The 19355-nt window shown below is 35.7% G+C and overlaps 2 protein-coding genes across 6 annotated transcripts; both read left to right on the plus strand.

Annotated features, from left to right (window-relative positions):
- On the plus strand, positions 4112-7970 carry LOC109708377 (costars family protein). The gene is made up of 2 exons (XM_020230086.1): positions 4112-4303; positions 7550-7970. Exons 1-2 carry the CDS (start codon positions 4223-4225, stop codon positions 7727-7729), a joined length of 261 nt encoding a protein of 86 aa, XP_020085675.1. The 5' UTR covers positions 4112-4222; the 3' UTR covers positions 7730-7970.
- LOC109709277 (carbon catabolite repressor protein 4 homolog 1-like) lies at positions 10390-19159 on the plus strand. Of its 5 annotated transcripts, none has more exons than XM_020231428.1 (12): positions 10393-10634; positions 15162-15855; positions 16150-16236; positions 16345-16428; positions 16495-16581; positions 16680-16766; positions 17241-17294; positions 17386-17477; positions 17551-17665; positions 17747-17897; positions 18211-18363; positions 18810-19159. In XM_020231428.1, the coding sequence occupies exons 1-11, from the start codon at positions 10474-10476 to the stop codon at positions 18354-18356; spliced, it is 1758 nt and encodes a 585-aa protein (XP_020087017.1). In that variant the 5' UTR covers positions 10393-10473; the 3' UTR covers positions 18357-18363; positions 18810-19159. The 5 variants fall into 5 exon arrangements, with proteins under 5 accessions (XP_020087020.1, XP_020087017.1, XP_020087018.1 ...); XM_020231429.1 differs by having other exon boundaries at positions 18815-19159; XM_020231430.1 differs by lacking the exon at positions 10393-10634 and adding an exon at positions 10926-11074.

Here is a 19355-nt window from a genome sequence, read left to right on the forward strand (position 1 = left end):
CTCTAATTACTTATTACGTATCTCCATCAAATCTCTTGAACTTTATTGAAAAAGTTATTTACTGATTTAAATAATATAGAATTTTAAACTTGTTATATGCATAATACGTCACGTCCAAAGTTGGAAATACAACAGTTACAACTGCATGTATCATATTCAGTTGGATGCAGTAGAAAGCGTTGTAACTATAAATAATTTGTTTGGTTGCATGCAGTTGAGAAATAAATTTTAAAATTTTATCATTTTATATATATGGCGTTGAGATTATCTTCAATGTAAAAAAAAAAATATTTTCTGTTTAAAAAATATTTAAAAAGGTAAGGTTACCTTTTGTTTAAAGTAACTCTTTCCACTGCTGCAGTTTGACCTTCTCCTGCAGTTTCTATTGTAGCAGTTAGTGTTAAATATATTAAACTAAACACCGAATTTGTATTTACATACAGTTACAACTGTCGTGCAGTTGCAACTACATGCAACCAAACGGTCTCTTAAATTCTTGATCGCAAATAATGTACAGATAGACAGAAGCGGGATCAAACAGGCTCTCGCATATTTAAATTTTATCTTATTTATTTGGGTGGTGCAGGGGCTATGTTGCAGACTGGAGAGGGGGCGGCGTGCTACGAGGAGATAAAGTTGGGCCACGAATGCGAGCTGCCGGAGTGTTTCACGATCTGCGACACTCGCTACCACCACAGCAGCCAGGCTTATTACTGCGGCGCCCCACAAACTTGCGTCTGCGAACNTTCTGTAGTTTAAAATATATTAATTTAGTGCCCTGTGTTTTCATTTTTTTTCTTTTTGTTAGCCTCTCCGTTAATTTTTTTATTAAATTATATACAAAAAAATTCAGATGCTACACCTGTAGTTTATCGAATATTTACTTTAGTAACTTTTAGTTTTAACTTTGTCACTGATTTAACGAAAAAAATGAGTGGAGGGGATAACGAAAAGAAAAAAAAAATCATATGGTACGAAAGTGATACATTTTAAACCACAGAAGATACTAAGGTGAGAATGTGCGAAACCATAGAGACGGTATTTGAAGTTTTTCCTAAATTAAATGTAGAGATGCGTTATGTTAAATGAGTTGTTTGAATTAAAACTCATAAGCTTCCACTGTAATACTACGTGAAATGAATGTTTGATTCTTAAAAATTAGGCTAAAATATAGAAAATTCTCTTGTAAATACCTATTTTTCACGACTTCCAAAAAATCTATATTTTATCTTTTTAAAATTTCTATCGCTGTTTCGTCTATTTGTCAAAATTTATACTAAAATATTCTTGTAAATAATAGAGACATATTCATAAATTTTATTTTTTTTCTTAAACAAATAATGGTTATTTGGTCATTTTTGGCCTCACTATTAATGTCATAACCCTTTGAAATATTTATAAAATGTCATGAGGCAAAATTTAAGAGTTTGAATAATAAAATAGCCATTTTGAAATATTATAAAGTTCATGGTAAGACGGTCAACGAACCAAACACGAGTTGGCTCGTTAAAATAATGAATTGAAAATTTTAGTTCGTATTCAGCTTCTTTATTAATGAACTAAACGCGAGCTAGTTAGCAAATAGTAAGTTAGATTGTCAGCTGACTCAGCCTTGCTGTCGACAAAAAGGTTTGAAAAAAAAATAAAATATTAGAATCTTACTCTAATAATTAAAAATTATAAAATATAGATATCTTTACATTTAAGTTGAAAATTCAGGTCACGTTTGTCTCATTTATTAAACGAATTATCAACCTCGAGCTCGTTTCGAGCTGGCATAGTTTAGGGTAATTGCCTGCTTTTCCCTGTCTAAAAGTTAGAAATCAAAAGGTGGCGGAGTAATCACATTATAACAGAAGCACAAGGACTACTCATATAATTTACAAACCAAACAAAATAGCACTGCAAAGGGGAGCGGATCCGGGGGCGGGAGGAGTCAACCACCTCTTATTTCTTTGTGGATTATGACAGATTTATTTTTATCATATTTTTTGTTTATGTTTGTCGCTCTATTTGGGACGGGTTAAAGCACGAGCGAATTTTTGGTGTATTTTTTTGTCAATAGAGGTGGAGCAAAGAAAGGATAGATCCGCTTTCGAATTCTAGATAATTAAACTACCACATCTCAAAAGTGCGGCACGGATTTTCCTCTTTCTCGACTCCGACGTGCATGACCTCCTCTTGGGATCGCTCTCGTCCTCCACCGCAAGAGGAATGAGGTCCGTGATGCATTCGACAATCTCGACCTTGATGACGGCGACGGAGGAGGTAATCTGTTCGACTACGACAATGATGATGAGTAAGTTGCACCGTTTAAGACTAAATTGAAAAGTTTAAAATTAAGTTGTACCATTTGAAATTAAATTGTATCGTTTGAAACTGTTTGAGACTAATATGCACCATAAAAATAGGAATTATACTATTTGAGATTAAATTGCAACTTCTCACAACTAAAAATTTGTGCAACTACCAACCGTCCCTAAAGCAAATGGCAGGATCTGCATGAGGCACCAGAGGGGTGACTAAGACGGTAAAACAAGCTAACCAGGACAGTCAAAATCAAAGACCACCCTTGCTTGCTCTTCTTAGCTACTGGAGCTTTCCCTAAAGATTGAAATCTGACAAATATTTGTCTCATCCCCAAGGCTCCTAAGCCTGATTATATTACACAGTTCCGTCCTATAGGCTTAAAAGTTTTGGTGTCTTTCCAGCCCGAATTAGGATTTGTTCTGAGAAAAGAAGAGGGCATGCTTTCTTTGTTCAGCTTTCTGAAATCGATGCAGACTCGGTGGTTGGTATCCGAGATCCAAGTTCGAATCCTACTTGATTCACATTTCCAGCTAAGTTTATTTCTAAATGAAATAAAATGAAGCGGATAGCGTGTTACCTATCTCTCAAAAAAAAAAAAAATTGTGCAACTTTTCAAATAGTACAACTTAGTCTCAAATGGTACAATTTAATTAGTTTCAGATGAAATGATGCAACATTTTCTTCTTCTTTTTTCTTTGCTTTTTGGCCTTTTCCGGATCAGCCGCCACATGATGGCCTTCTCACACGTCCGCGCACACACACTCATATAACAAACATATATATACATATACACACTTATACGTACACATATATATATATATACATATACATATACATATGTATACACGTATACATACATATACATATTCATACATATACATATATATTCCTTTTTTTTTCTTTTTTTTTTTTTCGCACTATGTATGTTCTCTCTAACGTCATCAAATCCTGCGAACGAGAGAGAATCTAGAGAGAGAGAGCAATAAGTATGATTTGGCCAGTTTATTAAAAATTCAAACATATTCTACAAAAATACAAAAAAAAAATTACAAGTTTTGAAAAATGTAAACAAAATTTTTTAAAAGTTTTGATTCAACTATCTCATCTTTTAATTTATTTGATTTAAGTCAATTAGTAACTTTTGACTAATTAGACAAAATTTTGACACCAACGTACGTCTACTATCACCTTAGATCCGATCCATTTGACTAACATTAGTTATTTTAAAAATATTAAAATATAAATTGAACTAGTGAATTGCAAATTTTTAGAAGTTTCTTTTAAAAAGTAAAAGAGTTTACAAGTTTAAATAATTACTTGCCAAGAAAAGAAAATTCGAGTGGTTTTTACTCCAGCTGTATTTAACCTATTTTTAAGCGATAGCTAGGAATGCAAATGGATCGGAGTTGACGGAGCTTATACTTATATTAGCCCGAATGGTGCAATAAATGGCGGTCAAAATATAAAGAAAATAATAATTCATTTTAAATCTGTCTAATGTGCTAAGAAAAGAAGACACTTTAATTCGCGCAAATTCATCAAATATCTACAAAAACTCTACTTCCATTTCGATCCGTTCTAAATAAAATGGTAAGTAAAAATAAATAATAAAATAAAAATCAATCCATCCCAAATAGTCCCGTCCCGCCAAAGAAACGGGTCGGGTGGTGCGAGACCCTTGCTGCCACCCATCCGCCCCGTTTGCATCCCTTTGATGATCCGGTTCGCAAGATGACATGGTAGACCAGGTCCATCCAAATAACTCGTCGTCCTTTGCATGTGCCCTTTTTTTAAATAAAAAAAAACCATCACCATTCGCGTTCTCCTCCACACGCTCGAGATCGCGATCGCGATCGAAATCGAAATCGAAATCGAAATCGTTCGATCGAGAGAGGGAGAGAGAGAGATCGAAATGAATGTAGAGGAAGAGGTAGGAAGACTCAAGGAAGAGATCCAGCGATTAGGGCAACTCCAATCCGATGGATCTTACAAGGTACAATAATTAACTAATAATTCCCTTCTTTTTCCGCATCTGGATCTGAGGATGTTGCTTTAATTGTTCGGTTTTTAGTTCTTTTTTTTTTCTGATTGGACCAATGCAATCCACATTCGCACTTCTCTATGCATAAAATTCGTTCTTTTTCGTTATTTTCTATTTAATTAGAAAATTTTGTGATTTTTGCAGAGAATTAGAGTGATATTACATCAATTTAGGTTTCTTTTCGTGTTTTTATCTCTTTTTTCGGGTAATTTTTAGTGGATTTTTATGTAAAGGCATGTCGATTTGGTGGGGAAGCGATATTAGGTCCTTTGATTCCAAATTACAATGTACTTTCCAAGTTAAAGTTGTTTGATATTCGAACAGTTTTTTCTTTATTTAAAATTTTCTATTCGATCGAGTGGTAGGTATCTCGAACAATGCAATCCATATTCGCACTTTTTTGGATATAAAAACTGTTCTTTTTAATCAATTTCCAGCTAACGTGTTTAGTAGCAGGAAAAAGCTGTGATTTTTATGCGAACTTTGGGTACATTGCAATAATTTAGGTTTCTTTTTATGTTTTTCTTACTTTTTTGGGTTAATTCAAGTGACTCTCGACGTAAAGGTAAAGGCTCATCAATTTGTTGGGGAAAAGATATTAGGTCCTTTGATAGTTCCCATTTAAATTAGTTAGATATTAGAATAGCTGTTTGTTATTCTAAAGTTTCTATACTATTGCTTTGTATCTTGACCAATGCAATCCACATTCGTTCTTCTTTTTATGTAAAAATTGTCCTTCTCCATGAATTTCCAGTTAATGTGTTTTGTATTACAAAAAGAAAGAAACTCTGTGATTTTGCAGCCTATATTATTACATTATTTCAAGTGTTTATTCATGATTTTGTTTTCTTGCATTTTTGGGCATAATATTAAGTGGATCTTGAGACAAAGTCACGACGATTTGTCGGGGAAGAGATATTAGGTCCCTTGGTTCCAAATCACAATGTAGTTTCTAGTTTTAGTTGTCGGTAATATGGCACGCATGGGAAGAGTTTAATTAAGTGGCTAACAAACAAGAACAATCTAAGAGTGAAATATCATATGGATTATGTATCTAGTGAGAGATTAGTGGTTTGTTTTCTGTGGTTCGAATCTGAATGCTTGATGGTTTATTGCTTAGGAAATCTTGGAAAGTCTTTAATGAGTTATTAAAACTTTTTACTTTGAAACAACATGCAATTTCTAGGAAACATGATTTGGTATGTTAGTCCCCTTTGATTCCAGATTATAATTAATGTAGCCCCCATTTGAAGTAGAAGGTGATATAGTGTACATGGCATTGGTTTAATTCGATGTCCAAGAAATAAGCTAGAGGGAAAAAGCGCATAGATCATAAGTTAAGTGAGAGATCCGTGCTCAGGAAATTTGATTGTTTTTTGAGTTTTGAATCTGAATGTGCTCGTTGGGTTATTGCTAACGGATTTTTGGAAGTTCCTTTATTCTCCTTCTACGAATTTAAGATTTGATCTCTTTATTTTATGTGCCATGCTTTTGCACGACTTTGATACCAATCCGTTGCATCTCCGAGAGCCTATTTTGTGGCTTATTGTGTGAAGTTATAGTCGTACAACTTCATGTTACTTATGTAGCTAAGTGTATCTTAGTTGGGGTCGAACTGTGAAGTGAATAGCAATGAAGGTTGTGGAACCAATTTCATTGGGCTAGGATTAAATAGAACATGAGGTTTGCCTTTTCTAACTTTTGCCACTCATAGACTATGCTCAGATGGACTCAAAGAAGCGAGACTAGCAATAATAGTAACACATTAGTAGTTGTTCAAATATCACAAGATTATTTGGTGTCTTTACTGGATGTTGTGGAGTAGTTAAAAACTTAATAGCTTTCCCAAAAAATGCCACTGACCTATTTGATAGATTAAAGTTTTCTGGAACTGCTGATTACCTCTATTCGATCTCTTAAAATCTTTAACAATAATCTCATAAGGTAGGTCCAAAAAATTACGAACTGCTTCTCAAGCCATTAAAGAGTCGCGTCTGTGTACGAATGATGGATAAAATCTTCTTCTCATAATTTAGCAATTAGAATTAGTTGCTTGTATCAACTTGATATGACACAATTTTGTGATTAAGGAAACAATAGAGCGTGATGGGTGCAATGCACCGCACGGCCGTGAAAGCATCTCCTGGCATGCTTTCGGATAAGCATATGATGAGTTGATTTGATCAAAGCTATTTTCTAATTTAGCTCATTTTTTTAGGTGCAAAGATCTATTGACCAAGTCGATAGGCTGTATCCTGAGTTGACTTGAACAATTGATATTTTTCTTGAAAGTTGAGACCGTGAAATGAACCAAAGTCTTGAATTTGTTGGTAACAGTGTTATAAGGTAACTTGAGGGAATAGTATACTATTTATGTATTTGTTTACATACGTAGGTATGTACATATGTGTATGTAATGATGTAAATACCATGATCTCATTTTCTAGGGGGCTGAACTTAAATGCTGAGTTCTGTGCTATCTAATGACTGGTTCACATCATTGAACCATCCTTTTCTATTCATGCTTTTGTAATATATATATAGAGTCCAGCTACTATAATATCGATAATACTGAGCGCTTGGTTGTATCGAGTTTTGCATCGTTAGATTTTTCCCTTTGACCATTTGCTCCCATTAGAACATACACTATTCAATCAATCACCCACTCAACTCTAGGAGACCACCATCATCCTAATCGGGAACCATTATCATCCTAACTGCACATTCTTTCATCCGACGGCCGAAAACCTAATAGCACAAAGTGCTTGGTACTATTAATAGTATTTGGCTTGTTTTGCTATCGAGTTTTTAATTCGTGGATGAAAAATTATAGTAGAAGTAGTATGATAGTGGTCCCCTAGGGTTTAGTAATGGTCCTCTAGGGTTGAGTGGGTAGTTAGTTGAATAGTGTGATCTAAAGGATGAAATTGATCAAAATGTAGATCTAACGACTAAAAATCGATAGCAAAATAGCCAAAATACTATTAATAGTATTCCAGCTTAACTCTCTCTTTCTTTCTCTATATATATATTGATTTTGTGTTAGGGCTCCTTGAAATGCTTTCTATTTAAACATTCTATTTGTCCTTTCCTTTCTTAAGAAAAAAACCTTGGAGCATGTTTCGCTTGTAGCTCGACGCATCATGTTCTACCGATAATTTTAAGATTCTTCACGTACTTTCTTTGATTTGCCTGTAGGTAAAGTTCGGAGTCCTCTTCAACGACGACAGATGCGCGAACATATTCGAAGCACTTGTCGGAACCCTGAGGGCCGCGAAGAAGCGAAAAGTTGTCGCATACGACGGGGAGCTTCTGCTTCAGGGCGTCCACGACAACGTGGAGATAACTCTCTTGCCGTCCGCGCTCGGAACTGCGTAAACTACCATACTGTCTCCAAATGTGATTTGTGCATGCGGAAATAAATGAAGTTTATTATGTGAGCCATAGTGAGTAGGAATATGAAGCTGCCAAGCTTTTATTGAATCATGAATTCAATGTGGTGTTTGTATTAATGTTTATAGCATATATAAGATCATGTATTCATGTGAGAGAGCATTTATAAGATCTTGTCAGATTATTATTATTATTATTATTATTATTATTATGTTTTGGCGGAAAACTTAGCATCAACGGTTTTTCAATCTGAAAAGGATATCGCCGCTAATGGCAACTGCTAAATTATGTGAAATAATTATTTTTCTGTGAACGGTATTTTTGATATTTATATGGGTTAATTTTATACAGGTCTCTGCAAATATAGTGAATAACAAATATATCCTTATAAAGTTTAACTTTCATATATTGTTCCTGCAAAAGTTATGATATTTTCAAATATATCATTACGGAATCCGTTAGAAAAATTTAGTTAACCATAGATTAAATATTTAATTCTGGTGAGTTTTTGATATTTTTATTCCTCTTATATTATATTGTTATGATTTTTAGAGGGATATTTGTGTTCTCAAAATTGAAAATATAAATAGTTCTTTAACGATTCTCTAATGATAACAAATTAGAGGGACATAATTAAAAATATCATAATTTTGTAAGGATAACATATGAAAGTTGAATATTATAGGAATATATTTAATATTCACTATGTTTATAAGAATCTGTATAAAACTAACCTTATTTATATTCAATATAAATTTTTAACGATTCTCTAACGGTAACAAATCAGAGGGACATAATTAAAAATATCATAATTTTGTAAGGACAACATATGAAAGTTGAATATTATAGAAATATATTTAATATTCACTATGTTTATAAGAATCTGTATAAAACTAACCTTATTTATATTCAATATAAATTCTAATATTTGGGCTCGAGACATTTTGATTTAACGCTCTGATATGGCAAGTCAATTTGATAACATGCTATTTAAATAGATATGCTCGAAAAATTCATTAACTTTTGATAAATATTAAAGTTCGATAAAATTTAACAGTAATTTTTTAAAACTCAAGATTATAATTTTTTTTTTTTATCAAATAAAACTTAGACAATTACAGGACGATCGTTAATAAAATTAAATTTTAACAATTTTTTTTTGATGATTAGAACTTGATAAATGTCAATTAGAAAAAATAAAATTGAGGCCTCAGCATATTTCATTTTTATTCTTTTTATCAAAGACAATGGCACCGGTCCATGGCTGACGCGGTGAACCAAATTATTTGTCACGCCTATTGTTACACTGACATGTGGGCCCCACATGTCAGTGTCAACACCACACTGGGACTAAATAATTTCGCACCTCCCATGCCAAAAATGGAATAAACACTAACTAAATAATTTATCCCCCAATCCAACCTTTGCCAATGCAATAATTTGCCACTCCCCTTCTCAACGACAAATTATTTCCTGCACCCGATGCATCACTACACTCGATGCACCACACCTTAAAAAAAAAACAAAAAGAAATCTAAAACATCTAATAATTCAAAATTTTATTATCTGAAAATTACGTAGTTCAAAAAATTGATGCTAGAGAGATAGTCATTGTTTGATTTTATTAAAAATAAATATTTAATATTTATAATTTTTTCTATACATAGGTCTTTTAAATATTATTAAACATGTCTTAATGAGTTAGGTTCTGATTTTGACACTTTTAGTATAAAATTTAGCATTATAGTGTGTGAAAATACTCAATATAGATACGAGTAGCATTATCTACAGAGCTAGATATAAAATATTATATAATTTAAAATTATTACTTAAGCCTAAAGTAGTTTTGGTTCAAAAAATCAATATTAAAGAAAAAAACTATTATATATATGTTTCAGAATTTTATAGAATATTTATATAAGAAGTATATGTTCAAGTGACGAGCTGAATTGTTTAATTTGACGTAATCTTATTCGACGCATTTAATATTATTTATTGTTTAAAAAATTGAACTAATATTAGAGATAAAAAAAAAGAAATTTTTAGGATGGAATTAATTGTCTATAACCATACCTTATATATATAATATATAATCTTATCTAGTATTATTTTTCAAAAAAATTAATTAAGTTTTAAACTAGATATTTTTTCCTTAAAAATTACTTTATTATTATTTTTTAATTTTTTTTTTAAACTATTTGGGACTATAGGGCATTTAAGAGAGTGGTGTATGGGATGATATACTTGTACACCCGGTGCAAGCAATAATTTCGTGTTCTCACCTGTGTCTCGCTCTATGTATATAAATGGCGCTCATAGAGAGAGAGAAAATAACATTTTTTTTCTGTTTAGGAGAGAGAAAGAGTGATCCCACTTATCCCCAAAATTCGTCAACAATTTCTCTCTCTCTCTCTCTCTCTCTCTCTCTCTCCCTCACTCTCCTTTTAAAACCCTAGAATCGCCTTCCCCAATTTTGCCGCAGTAGATCCCTCGTCGCCACCATTTCCTGTAGCGTTTATACGAATCCCGCTCCGATTCCTAGGGTTTTGGACTTGTGGGGGTGGGGGGGGAGGGATCAACTCTGGCGGAGTCTAGGGTTTACAGGATCCCCTGCTCATCGCGGTGGAGGAGGAGGAGGAGGAGGGGGAGGGGGTTTTAGGGTTAGTGTTAGGGTTCTGGGAGGGGAAGAAGGGTGTTCTTTCTAAGGAGGGAGAGGTGGAGCAAGAAGCATGTTGAACGTGCTGAGGGTGCATTTGCCCTCGGAGATACCCGTGGTGGGGTGCGAGATCACGCCCTACGTGCTGATCCTGAAGCGCCCGGAGAATTCGGTCTCCAGCGACGACGTCCCTGAATCGAGCCCCGTCAATGGCTGTTGCATGCAGTATAGATGGTGAGTTTCTGTTCTTTTCGGTGGACTCATTAAATCTTGTAAGGGTAGTAGAACAATTCGCTGTTCGCATCATGTATTTCTCGAATTATATAGTTGAGGGGCTAAGAAGCACGATTGATTGGGATGATGCTATTTCCTTGCGTTGCCTGTATTTATTACACTTAATTTGTTCTTTAATTTGGGAGTAAATGGGTTTAATCTTTTGATAATTTTAGGCTTAATTTGGTAATGCAATGGCCAATGGTGGTTTGGAGGCTCTGAAGAATCTGAAAGTGTTTTGGAGTTTCCTTCCTCTAATACTATGAAATGGTGGTGGGAATCGCTATCGGAGCATCCGGCCAACGCTTCTCTGGGTGCAATTGCCACCACCATTTTATAGGACAGGAAGGAAGCTTTAAAGGACTTTCAAGTCTTTCAGGCCCTCTAAAGCATGAAAGTGGGTGCGTTTGGCTACTAAATCTCCAAACTAGGCCTTAGTCTTTTTGAAGAATTTATACTACTTTTTATAATTGATTAGTTGCCTTAAATATTCTTGAAACTAGACGAGAAACAATTTTAGGCTGCTTCTGATTTCAGTTGCTATTACTTTTTAATGGAGTGTTTGGCATTTAGAGATTTTTGGAGCTTTTGCTGCAGCAGGAAAGCTAGTATTGTGATTTTGAGCCCAAATATTGATGCTTTGATTTGAAACATTCAGTTCTGTTGTAGAGATGCACTGTTGGAATATACTGCATCTTAGACCTCATTTCATGAAACTACACTAGCTCTACAGCAAGGCCAAGGTGTTGAAGTTGAATTCCCAGCATAAGTGACTTGCTTGGGGTTTCTAGCTTTGTTTTTGCGTTGAATATGTCAAAATATGAACGTCTAAATGTTCATGTGAATTCTATGCATCATTTTCTTAAGTCTAGAAATATACTAAGTCATGCAAATGGCAGTTGTCTAGCTCACACTATCTAGCTCTCTTCCATTTCCTGGGGAATTAAGAATTGTGTGCTATATGAAATTTAGGTTACTTATTAGTAACTTGGAGCGTGATTGGGAGTGCAATGACTCATATATAGTTCTATGGGGACTGGGGAGAAGTTACTAGATTATTTGACTTTCATTATTGATTAATTTATGACATCTGTATTGAGAAAAGAATCTTTGTGAAAACAAAAAGATTATGGTAGTATGATAAAAGTTGAGTAAAAATGCTATGTAGCTTGGTTTGATTGTTTGGAGAATTTGTCGTTTGTGATTATGGCATAGGTGTGAAGATAAGTTTCCTATTCCAAAAATTGATTGCTGTGGCTATTGGGAGTGGAATAAAAATGTCATACACGGCTTGTTGTTTATTCTGGATAATTTATCTCTTGTTATCCTATGAGTTTCTTTTCTCAAGACATGAGAAAGTTAAATTACGCGACCCATGCTTTCCATGGGAATTGTACTTAGTAATGATCGGCAATTGGTTAGGTCATTGTGTTTAGGTTGTCTTGTGATGGCATAGCTGGACCACGTAAGCTTGATCCAACCTGACTTAACCAGTGAACGATTCAAGGTGGCTCTTCTACTTGAACCCAACCTATTGACTGAACGGGTCAACCCAATCCAAATTGTCAGTGCTGCCTGTAGAATCAACACAACATATGAAAAAAGGGAGGCTTTTTATCAAACGATTGGTAGACGAATAAAGAAAGGGAATCGTAAATGATAAAATGTTAGGTAGAAGAGATGGTTTTTGCTCAAGGAGGTCGAGTTCCCAGCAAGCATTGCAATCCTGTATGCTAGCCTCACCCTGCTAATTGGGTCTGCATGTTTGAGATGGCCATGCTTTAAGAAATAAGATTGTTTGACTAGGATCTAGGTTTTTGGGCATGGGATTTCCGGTAACTGTTGATTCTTTTGTTATTGCTAGATCTTTGATACTCGAATAGTGGCAAAGCAAGAAAAAAACTTGGAACCCGTGATGTATCACTATTCTCCATCTTTAATATAGGAATGCTCTCAAATTGTAAGATTGCTAAGAACTAGAATATGTGGTGAAGAAATAGAGGATTCATAGATAGAAAAAGAAGAGAGCATAGATGGAAAAAAGGGCTGTGAATCCTCCCTCCATTCCTCTCTCTTTTGCCCTATATTCTTGTATCACTTGAAAGCCAATTTGGCAATGTTTTACTGGTGTTTTACTAATGTGGGAGGAGGGACTTACATGAACTGTTTGGGTAAGATACTGTGAACCCGGGTTCTAACTTGCCAGTGATTCCCAAGCTCTTGGCCTGTACTCCATTGGTTTACTTGATTAGCTTGTTAAATGAGTCGGGTTCGAGTTGGGTCGGTTTGAACCAACAAAAACTTGGGTCAAAATTGTGAGCAATGTTTAAACTCAGCGCCTAGGCGCAAGGCGCAAATCTCAGCGCCTCAGGGAGTGAGGCGAGCTCCTCAGACGTGCCTCGTGATATTTACGTTTAATGTGTCTAAGGTGTAAGTTTTTGGGTTTTGAGTTTCTTTATATTCTAAGATGTTTAGAATTTTTTTTTAAAAAAATTTCTAATTGAACGTTTTCTTTTCCTTTTCTCTTGATCGTTCTCTCTTCTACCCCCCAATGACAATAAATAGCAGCGGCAAAAAGAAAAAAACAGCAGCAGACACTTTTAAGCTGAAAGTTGAAATATAATTTTTTTAATTTTTAAGCTGAGAACATTTTTGCATGTGATTTCTTTACTTTTTTTATGGTTATTTTGTTTTTGTATAGCTATTTTAGAATTTTAATTGAGATCTAAAAAGGATGTAAGCATGTATGTGAATGCTTGTAATAGCTAGATGTTTTATGTTTTTGATACTTCCTTATGCAATCTGTATGTTGAGTACTGTTCCTAGTTGGAACCTTTGTATTGTATTGATTGCGACGCCTAGGACGTACAGGGGAAATTCTATTAGTTTGGCGGTCTGTCGGCGTGCCTGAACCCGACCAAATAGGCGGGGCTCGGGACGTGACAGATAAGATGGTTCATTTAAAATAGGCTTGTTAATAGTGTTTTATTTTTATTACATATGTGCCTCACCTTCTTGAGGCGCGTGCCTCGCACCTAGGCTCCAGAAGGCCTTTGCGCTTTTCTGCGCATTGCGCCTTTTCAAACACTGACTGTAAGACCCCAGGTAGTCCTATATAGATATAATAGGGCTAAAACTCTTAACCCGGTTTAAGCATTTTGGGTGGTGGCTAGGCCCAAGAGGTTAAGAGAGTTAAGCTTGCTAGGATGGGAGTAATTCTAGGATGGGTGACTCTCTGGGAAGTTAGGGCGCACAGTTGGTATTAGAGTCAATTACCAGCCGAAAGAGCGAGATGAGTCTCGGCTGAGTAAGGATTATATAGCGGGAAGAACGAGGCTCTCATGCTGTTGACTGTTGTGGGCGGAGTGCAGCTCACCACAAGGTCAGTTTAGGCTAGCGAGACGAGCCTCACATTGCCTGGTACTTGTGAGTCTGAGCCTGACGAGGACGTCGGGGCTTAAGGAGGAGAGAATGTGAGACTCCAGGTAGTCCGATATATAAGATATAATAAGATTAAAATTTTTAACCCGGCTTAAGCATTTTGGGCGGTGGCTAGGTCCAAGAGGTTACGAGAGTTAAGCATGCTAGGACAGGAGTAGTCCTAGGATGGGTGATCCCCTGAGAAGTTGGGGCATCACAAAAACTGTGGCAAATTACTGCCTAGAGTTAAGATAGCACAAGATGGCACATGATTGCACATGTTTGCAACTTAGGCAACCAATGCTTATTGCATGGTAAGCATAAAGTTGATGTAGGCTAATGCTTTGAGAAAGGCATTGAGTACCTATCCATTTGTTGTTTAAATCCCTAAGAATTGTAATGTCTTCTACTATTATATGTGCTTCAGAGTTATCTTTATCTGTAGTATAAGATCTGAGCTCCTAATTTTGAGAATCTTTCTATATTCTTGTTGAAGAAGCACTAACTGTGGAATGAAATGGAACTCGATTTCTATTATAAACTTGACAATGTAATTACTCAAATTTAGTAATCAGTTATTATATTAACCATTCTGTTGTGTTACAAACTCTTATTTACATGTGCACTATGTGGGGGATATCATGGGTCTTTGAAACTAATCGGGTGTAATTTCATTGATGAGCTGCAAGTCTGAGAGCAAAACAGCTGTCTAGTCTCTTTAGTGTTTGGTTAGCAATAGTAAGTATTCCTATGATTCAACGAACACATTTGACTTTTGTGGAACTCACACCTAGTATTGAGCAGGCCAAACCCCAGTGGGCGGTAAATATAAGAGTAGGCTTTAATACTGAAAATCCCATTCTGCTATCACCTGCTTTGTTTATGAAGGATCTGTAGATTTCCTCTTTGAAATTTACTAAAATCACCTATCATGATGTCAATGAAATTTCCGATGCTATGCTCACATATATCACATTTCCTATTTGCAACTTAGGAGGATATTTGCTCGAAGTAGTGGATATTTGTCTGATATCATAACAGTTGGGTCTCATATTAAATTTTTTCTAGGTATCGCAATCAAAATGATCAGAAGGTTGCTGTATGCAGTGTACATCCAACTTCTCACGCAACACTTCAATGCCTAGCTTGTATTAAGTATAACGTAGCTGCTCCCAAGAGCTTCCACTGCACACCTAACTGCTTCACAGATGCATGGCAGCATCACCGGGTGCTGCATGATCAAGCGAAAGCTGCAGAAAAGTATAGATCTGTAGCGGAAGAATCAAGATTAAATAGTGGTGGATCAACATCTAATACAGGAGAAAGTATAGGCTCAAAAACTGTGGTAGATAAGAGTGGTGAAACATGGTTTGAAATTGGCCGTTCTAGAACATATACACCGACTACTGATGATATTGGTCACATACTAAAGTTTGAATGTACAGCAATAGATGCAACATCAAGAGCACCTGTTGGAAACCTCAATACTGTTTTGACTTCTCGAGTTATTCCGGCTCCCTCTCCTGCTCCCCGTCGAATGATGCAAGTTGGATTTGATGCTCGTGGGCAGTTTGATCCTGATGGTCAGAGTGCATTTTCAGGGACGTTTTCGGTGCTCTCATACAACATTCTCTCAGATGTATGTGCATCAAAGGAACAACACAGCTATTGCCCCTCCTGGGCCCTTTCATGGCCTTACCGGAGGCAGAATTTGTTGCGAGAAATTATTGGTTATCGTGCAGACATTGTTTGTCTCCAGGAGGTATGTGTTTTCAGCTTTCTAAATCTTTGAGCGCTTTTGTTATTTTGTATACTGTGGTGTTAGACACTCTATTTTGTAGATAGAATAGTCATAGAAGTACTAAACTGTATGTCAGTTTTCCAGCCTCACTACTAGTTTTGTGGAAGTACTGAATGAATAATCATGTGAACCTCTAGATCATGCGTAAACACTTTTCTTTCATTGCAATTGGGCCGTTAACATTTTCACTGGTGCTATATGCATAATGGCATTCATAATTTGGTAGCAAGCTGAAATAGGCAGTTGTTTTTGCAGGTCCAAAGTGACCACTTTGATGAATTCTTTGGCCCTGAACTAGAAAAACATGGGTATGATGCTTTTTATAAGAAAGAAACATCTGAGGTGAGCACATTGACATTATATCTATATATATATATATATATATATATATATATATATATATATATATATCAGCTAATGGACAATGCTAATAACTGGTGATTTATTCAGGTTTATAGTGGACAACCCAATTCAATCAATGGTTGTGCAACCTTTTTCCGTAAGGACAAATTTATATTTCTCAAAAAATATGAGGTAGGTGTATGTTGCTATTCTCATGGATCATTATGAAATCACCTACTTATTCAGTTCCATGCACAGGTTGAATTCAAGAAAGCTGCAAATTCTGTAATAGAATCAGTAGTTCCAGCTACCCAGAAAAAAGCTGCTTCACATCGATTGGCTAAGGTTGTTGCTGCCTTGCACCAAGTTCATGACTTTTGACCTTTCTTTTGAATTTCAAGTTTGTTTCTAATGATCATTTTTGTAACTCTTTCCTTTGGTAGGATAATATTGCTTTGATTGTGGTTTTGGAAGCTAAATTCAACAGTAATGGATCTGAGAATTCAGGAAAGAGACAGGTTCTATGTGTGGTCAGTGGACGTGTTCCTTTTGTCCTTTTCCTATAGCGTTACTGTTCATGTTTGTCTAAGCTTAGGCTCATCTGGGTACCTCTTTTAAAATGAATATGGGTTTTACTTTTGAGATGTTCAGCTACCATTGATAGACAGACTATTCCCTGCATCCATGGGGCTAAATAAAGCCATGCACTGCCAGCACATCCTGTCTCATAGTACAATCTCTACTGCTAGTAAGCTGTAGTCTTTCTTGATTTGAAAGTTTTCTTCTTTAAAACTGGGTAGGATGGTTGGATTGGAAGTATGAGATGGGATAAAGGCGTCTCACTTGGCAGGGCACAGCTGACATGGTGCACTGAGTGCAGGCAAGGATTTGCCTGAAGCGTGTAAAGATTTTTCTTCAAGGGAGCAAGGGTGCTTTTTGGAGTACATAATCATGAAATATCTTAATAGCTTTCGTAATTTTATAATTTGGTCATTTCCATGCAGGCCAATACACACATAAACGTTGAAGAGGATCATGTTGATGTTAAACTCTGGCAGGTTCTCGTCCTATCATATTCTGATTTGATTTTGCCGTGGTCTTCTTCTATCTCTTTAAGATCTTTATTTGTGTATTCCATAACCATGGCAGGTGCATACTCTTGTGAAAGGATTGGAGAAAATTGCTGCTAGTGGTGATATTGCATTGTTAGTGTGCGGAGATCTCAATACAGTGCCCGGAAGGTAAGCATATTGAGCTCTTTAGCCACTCCTTATTTACAGTTCTTAAATAAGAACCAGTTTTCATACTTTGTAGTGTTCCTCATGTGTATTTGGCGAGGGGAAAGATTGACCACTTGCGTCCGGAGGCTGTCTTTGATCCCCTGGGAGTTGTTCACCCTCTAAGCAAGTTTAATCACCAGCTTCCTCTGGTAATATTTATGTTGTTAGGTTTGGTTAATCTGAGCTTAATTTTAAAAAAAAAGTCTGTTAAACATTTTTTCATGTTGCAGGTTAGCGCATACTCATCTTTTCTGAGGACAGTTGGTTATAATCAGAGCTTGGAGCAACAGAAGAGGAGAATGGATCCTGCAACAAACGAACCTCTGTTCACAAATTTTACTAGGGATTTCATTGGAACGCATGATTACATATTTTATGCTGGTAATGTTTCCTTTTAAGCTTTCCTATGTGATATAAGAATACCATTTGGAAGCATCTATATTTGCTTTTAATCCCTTCGGATAATCAAAACCTGTAGATAATCCCCTAAATTATTAGAAAATCCTGCATTTTAATTCACAAAAGGAGGTGATGCTTATGTTTTATAAATCCTCGGGTTTATTCATAGCTTTTGATTATCGAGGAGATCAAGTGCAAATCACAATATTCCCAGGGTGCTTTCTGTATTTTAACCATAAATTTTTTATTCAGTTTGATAATTAAATTCAACATAGTAAACATATTGTCGTTTCAGCGGATCGTTTGACGGTCGAATCATTGTTGGAGCTCTTGGATGAGGAAAGCTTGCGTAAAGACACAGCTCTTCCATCTGCTGAGTGGTCATCGGATCACATAGCACTGCTAGCGCACTTTCGGTGCAAGCCTAAAATTAGAAATTAAAACTTGTGTGAGTTTGTAGACCTTTCTATCTCACTATTGTTTTTATTCTTACATTATGTAAGCCTTTCACCTTTTACCCTTGCATTCCAATGTTTTTGCATGTGTATTTTGCTGATCTAGGAAGTCTTTTAAGGAGAGTGACCCTAAAATGTTGATCTTTGTAGGGGGGAAAAATCTTGAGGGGGGAAAGAATCTTAATTTCTTATGCCAGCTATGCTGCATGAGATTATATTATCTTCTTATAGTTGCACCTTTAATAGTTACATAGAGTGAATTACGTACAAAAGGTGTTACTATTATCGGGGTTTCTTACATTTTAGCTTACATTAATAGCCCTAATATGCTATCATCTTGCTTACGGAGTTTGATTTATACCCTTCAGCAATCACATGCTTCATACTTTGTAGACTCTTCCCTTTTTTTCAGTCCAAGCTGATTGTTTTGCTCTTTTAGTACAGGTTCACCTCAGTAATGCTTTCCATGGGACTAAAGGTAATCGATCGACACAAAGCATTCTGCAAAGGCTTTTAAAGATGGTGGTGGTGCTGTTCCTTGACTCTCTCATGATATATGTGCATCCATTTTATTTTAGTAACCAAGTAATAGGATATCATGCAAAACATATTGGTGTTTTTTTTCTTTTTTTTTCTCTCCATGATATAGGTTAATATCTGGTTTAACCAAAGTGTAGCACAGGTTTCATTAGAACTTTACCCTACTATGTTGACATTCTAAGACCTTAAAATCTGTTCTTCCAAATTAATAGCAGATATAAAGTTCATATCTTTGCTTCTTTTAGAACATGAGAAGATGAGTATTTACGCTTACACGGATATGCTCGAGGGTGGGAATGCCTACCAGCCTGACTATCAGTACTAGTTTATTAATGTTACCTTAATCGTTGTAATTTTAGTGTACTTTGTTGAGCATCAGAGCACCTGCGGGCCGCATTAGTTACCGAATCAAAAACTGTCATGGTGTTTAATGTGAGTTAATAAT

This window comes from Ananas comosus, linkage group 4 (genome assembly GCF_001540865.1).
Source record: "Ananas comosus cultivar F153 linkage group 4, ASM154086v1, whole genome shotgun sequence".
NCBI lineage: Eukaryota > Viridiplantae > Streptophyta > Magnoliopsida > Poales > Bromeliaceae > Ananas > Ananas comosus.

Bases quoted from the DNA above. Each gene is read 5' to 3' on its own strand.
- LOC109708377 (XM_020230086.1), top strand. From the start codon at position 4,223: ATGAATGTAGAGGAAGAGGTAGGAAGACTCAAGGAAGAGATCCAGCGA. The intron at 4,304-7,549 runs GTACAATAATTA...ATTTGCCTGTAG, and splicing joins AATCCGATGGATCTTACAAG to GTAAAGTTCGGAGTCCTCTT.
- LOC109709277 (XM_020231428.1), top strand. From the start codon at position 10,474: ATGTTGAACGTGCTGAGGGTGCATTTGCCCTCGGAGATACCCGTGGTG. The intron at 16,237-16,344 runs GTGAGCACATTG...TGATTTATTCAG, and splicing joins ATAAGAAAGAAACATCTGAG to GTTTATAGTGGACAACCCAA. The intron at 16,429-16,494 runs GTAGGTGTATGT...TTCCATGCACAG, and splicing joins TATTTCTCAAAAAATATGAG to GTTGAATTCAAGAAAGCTGC.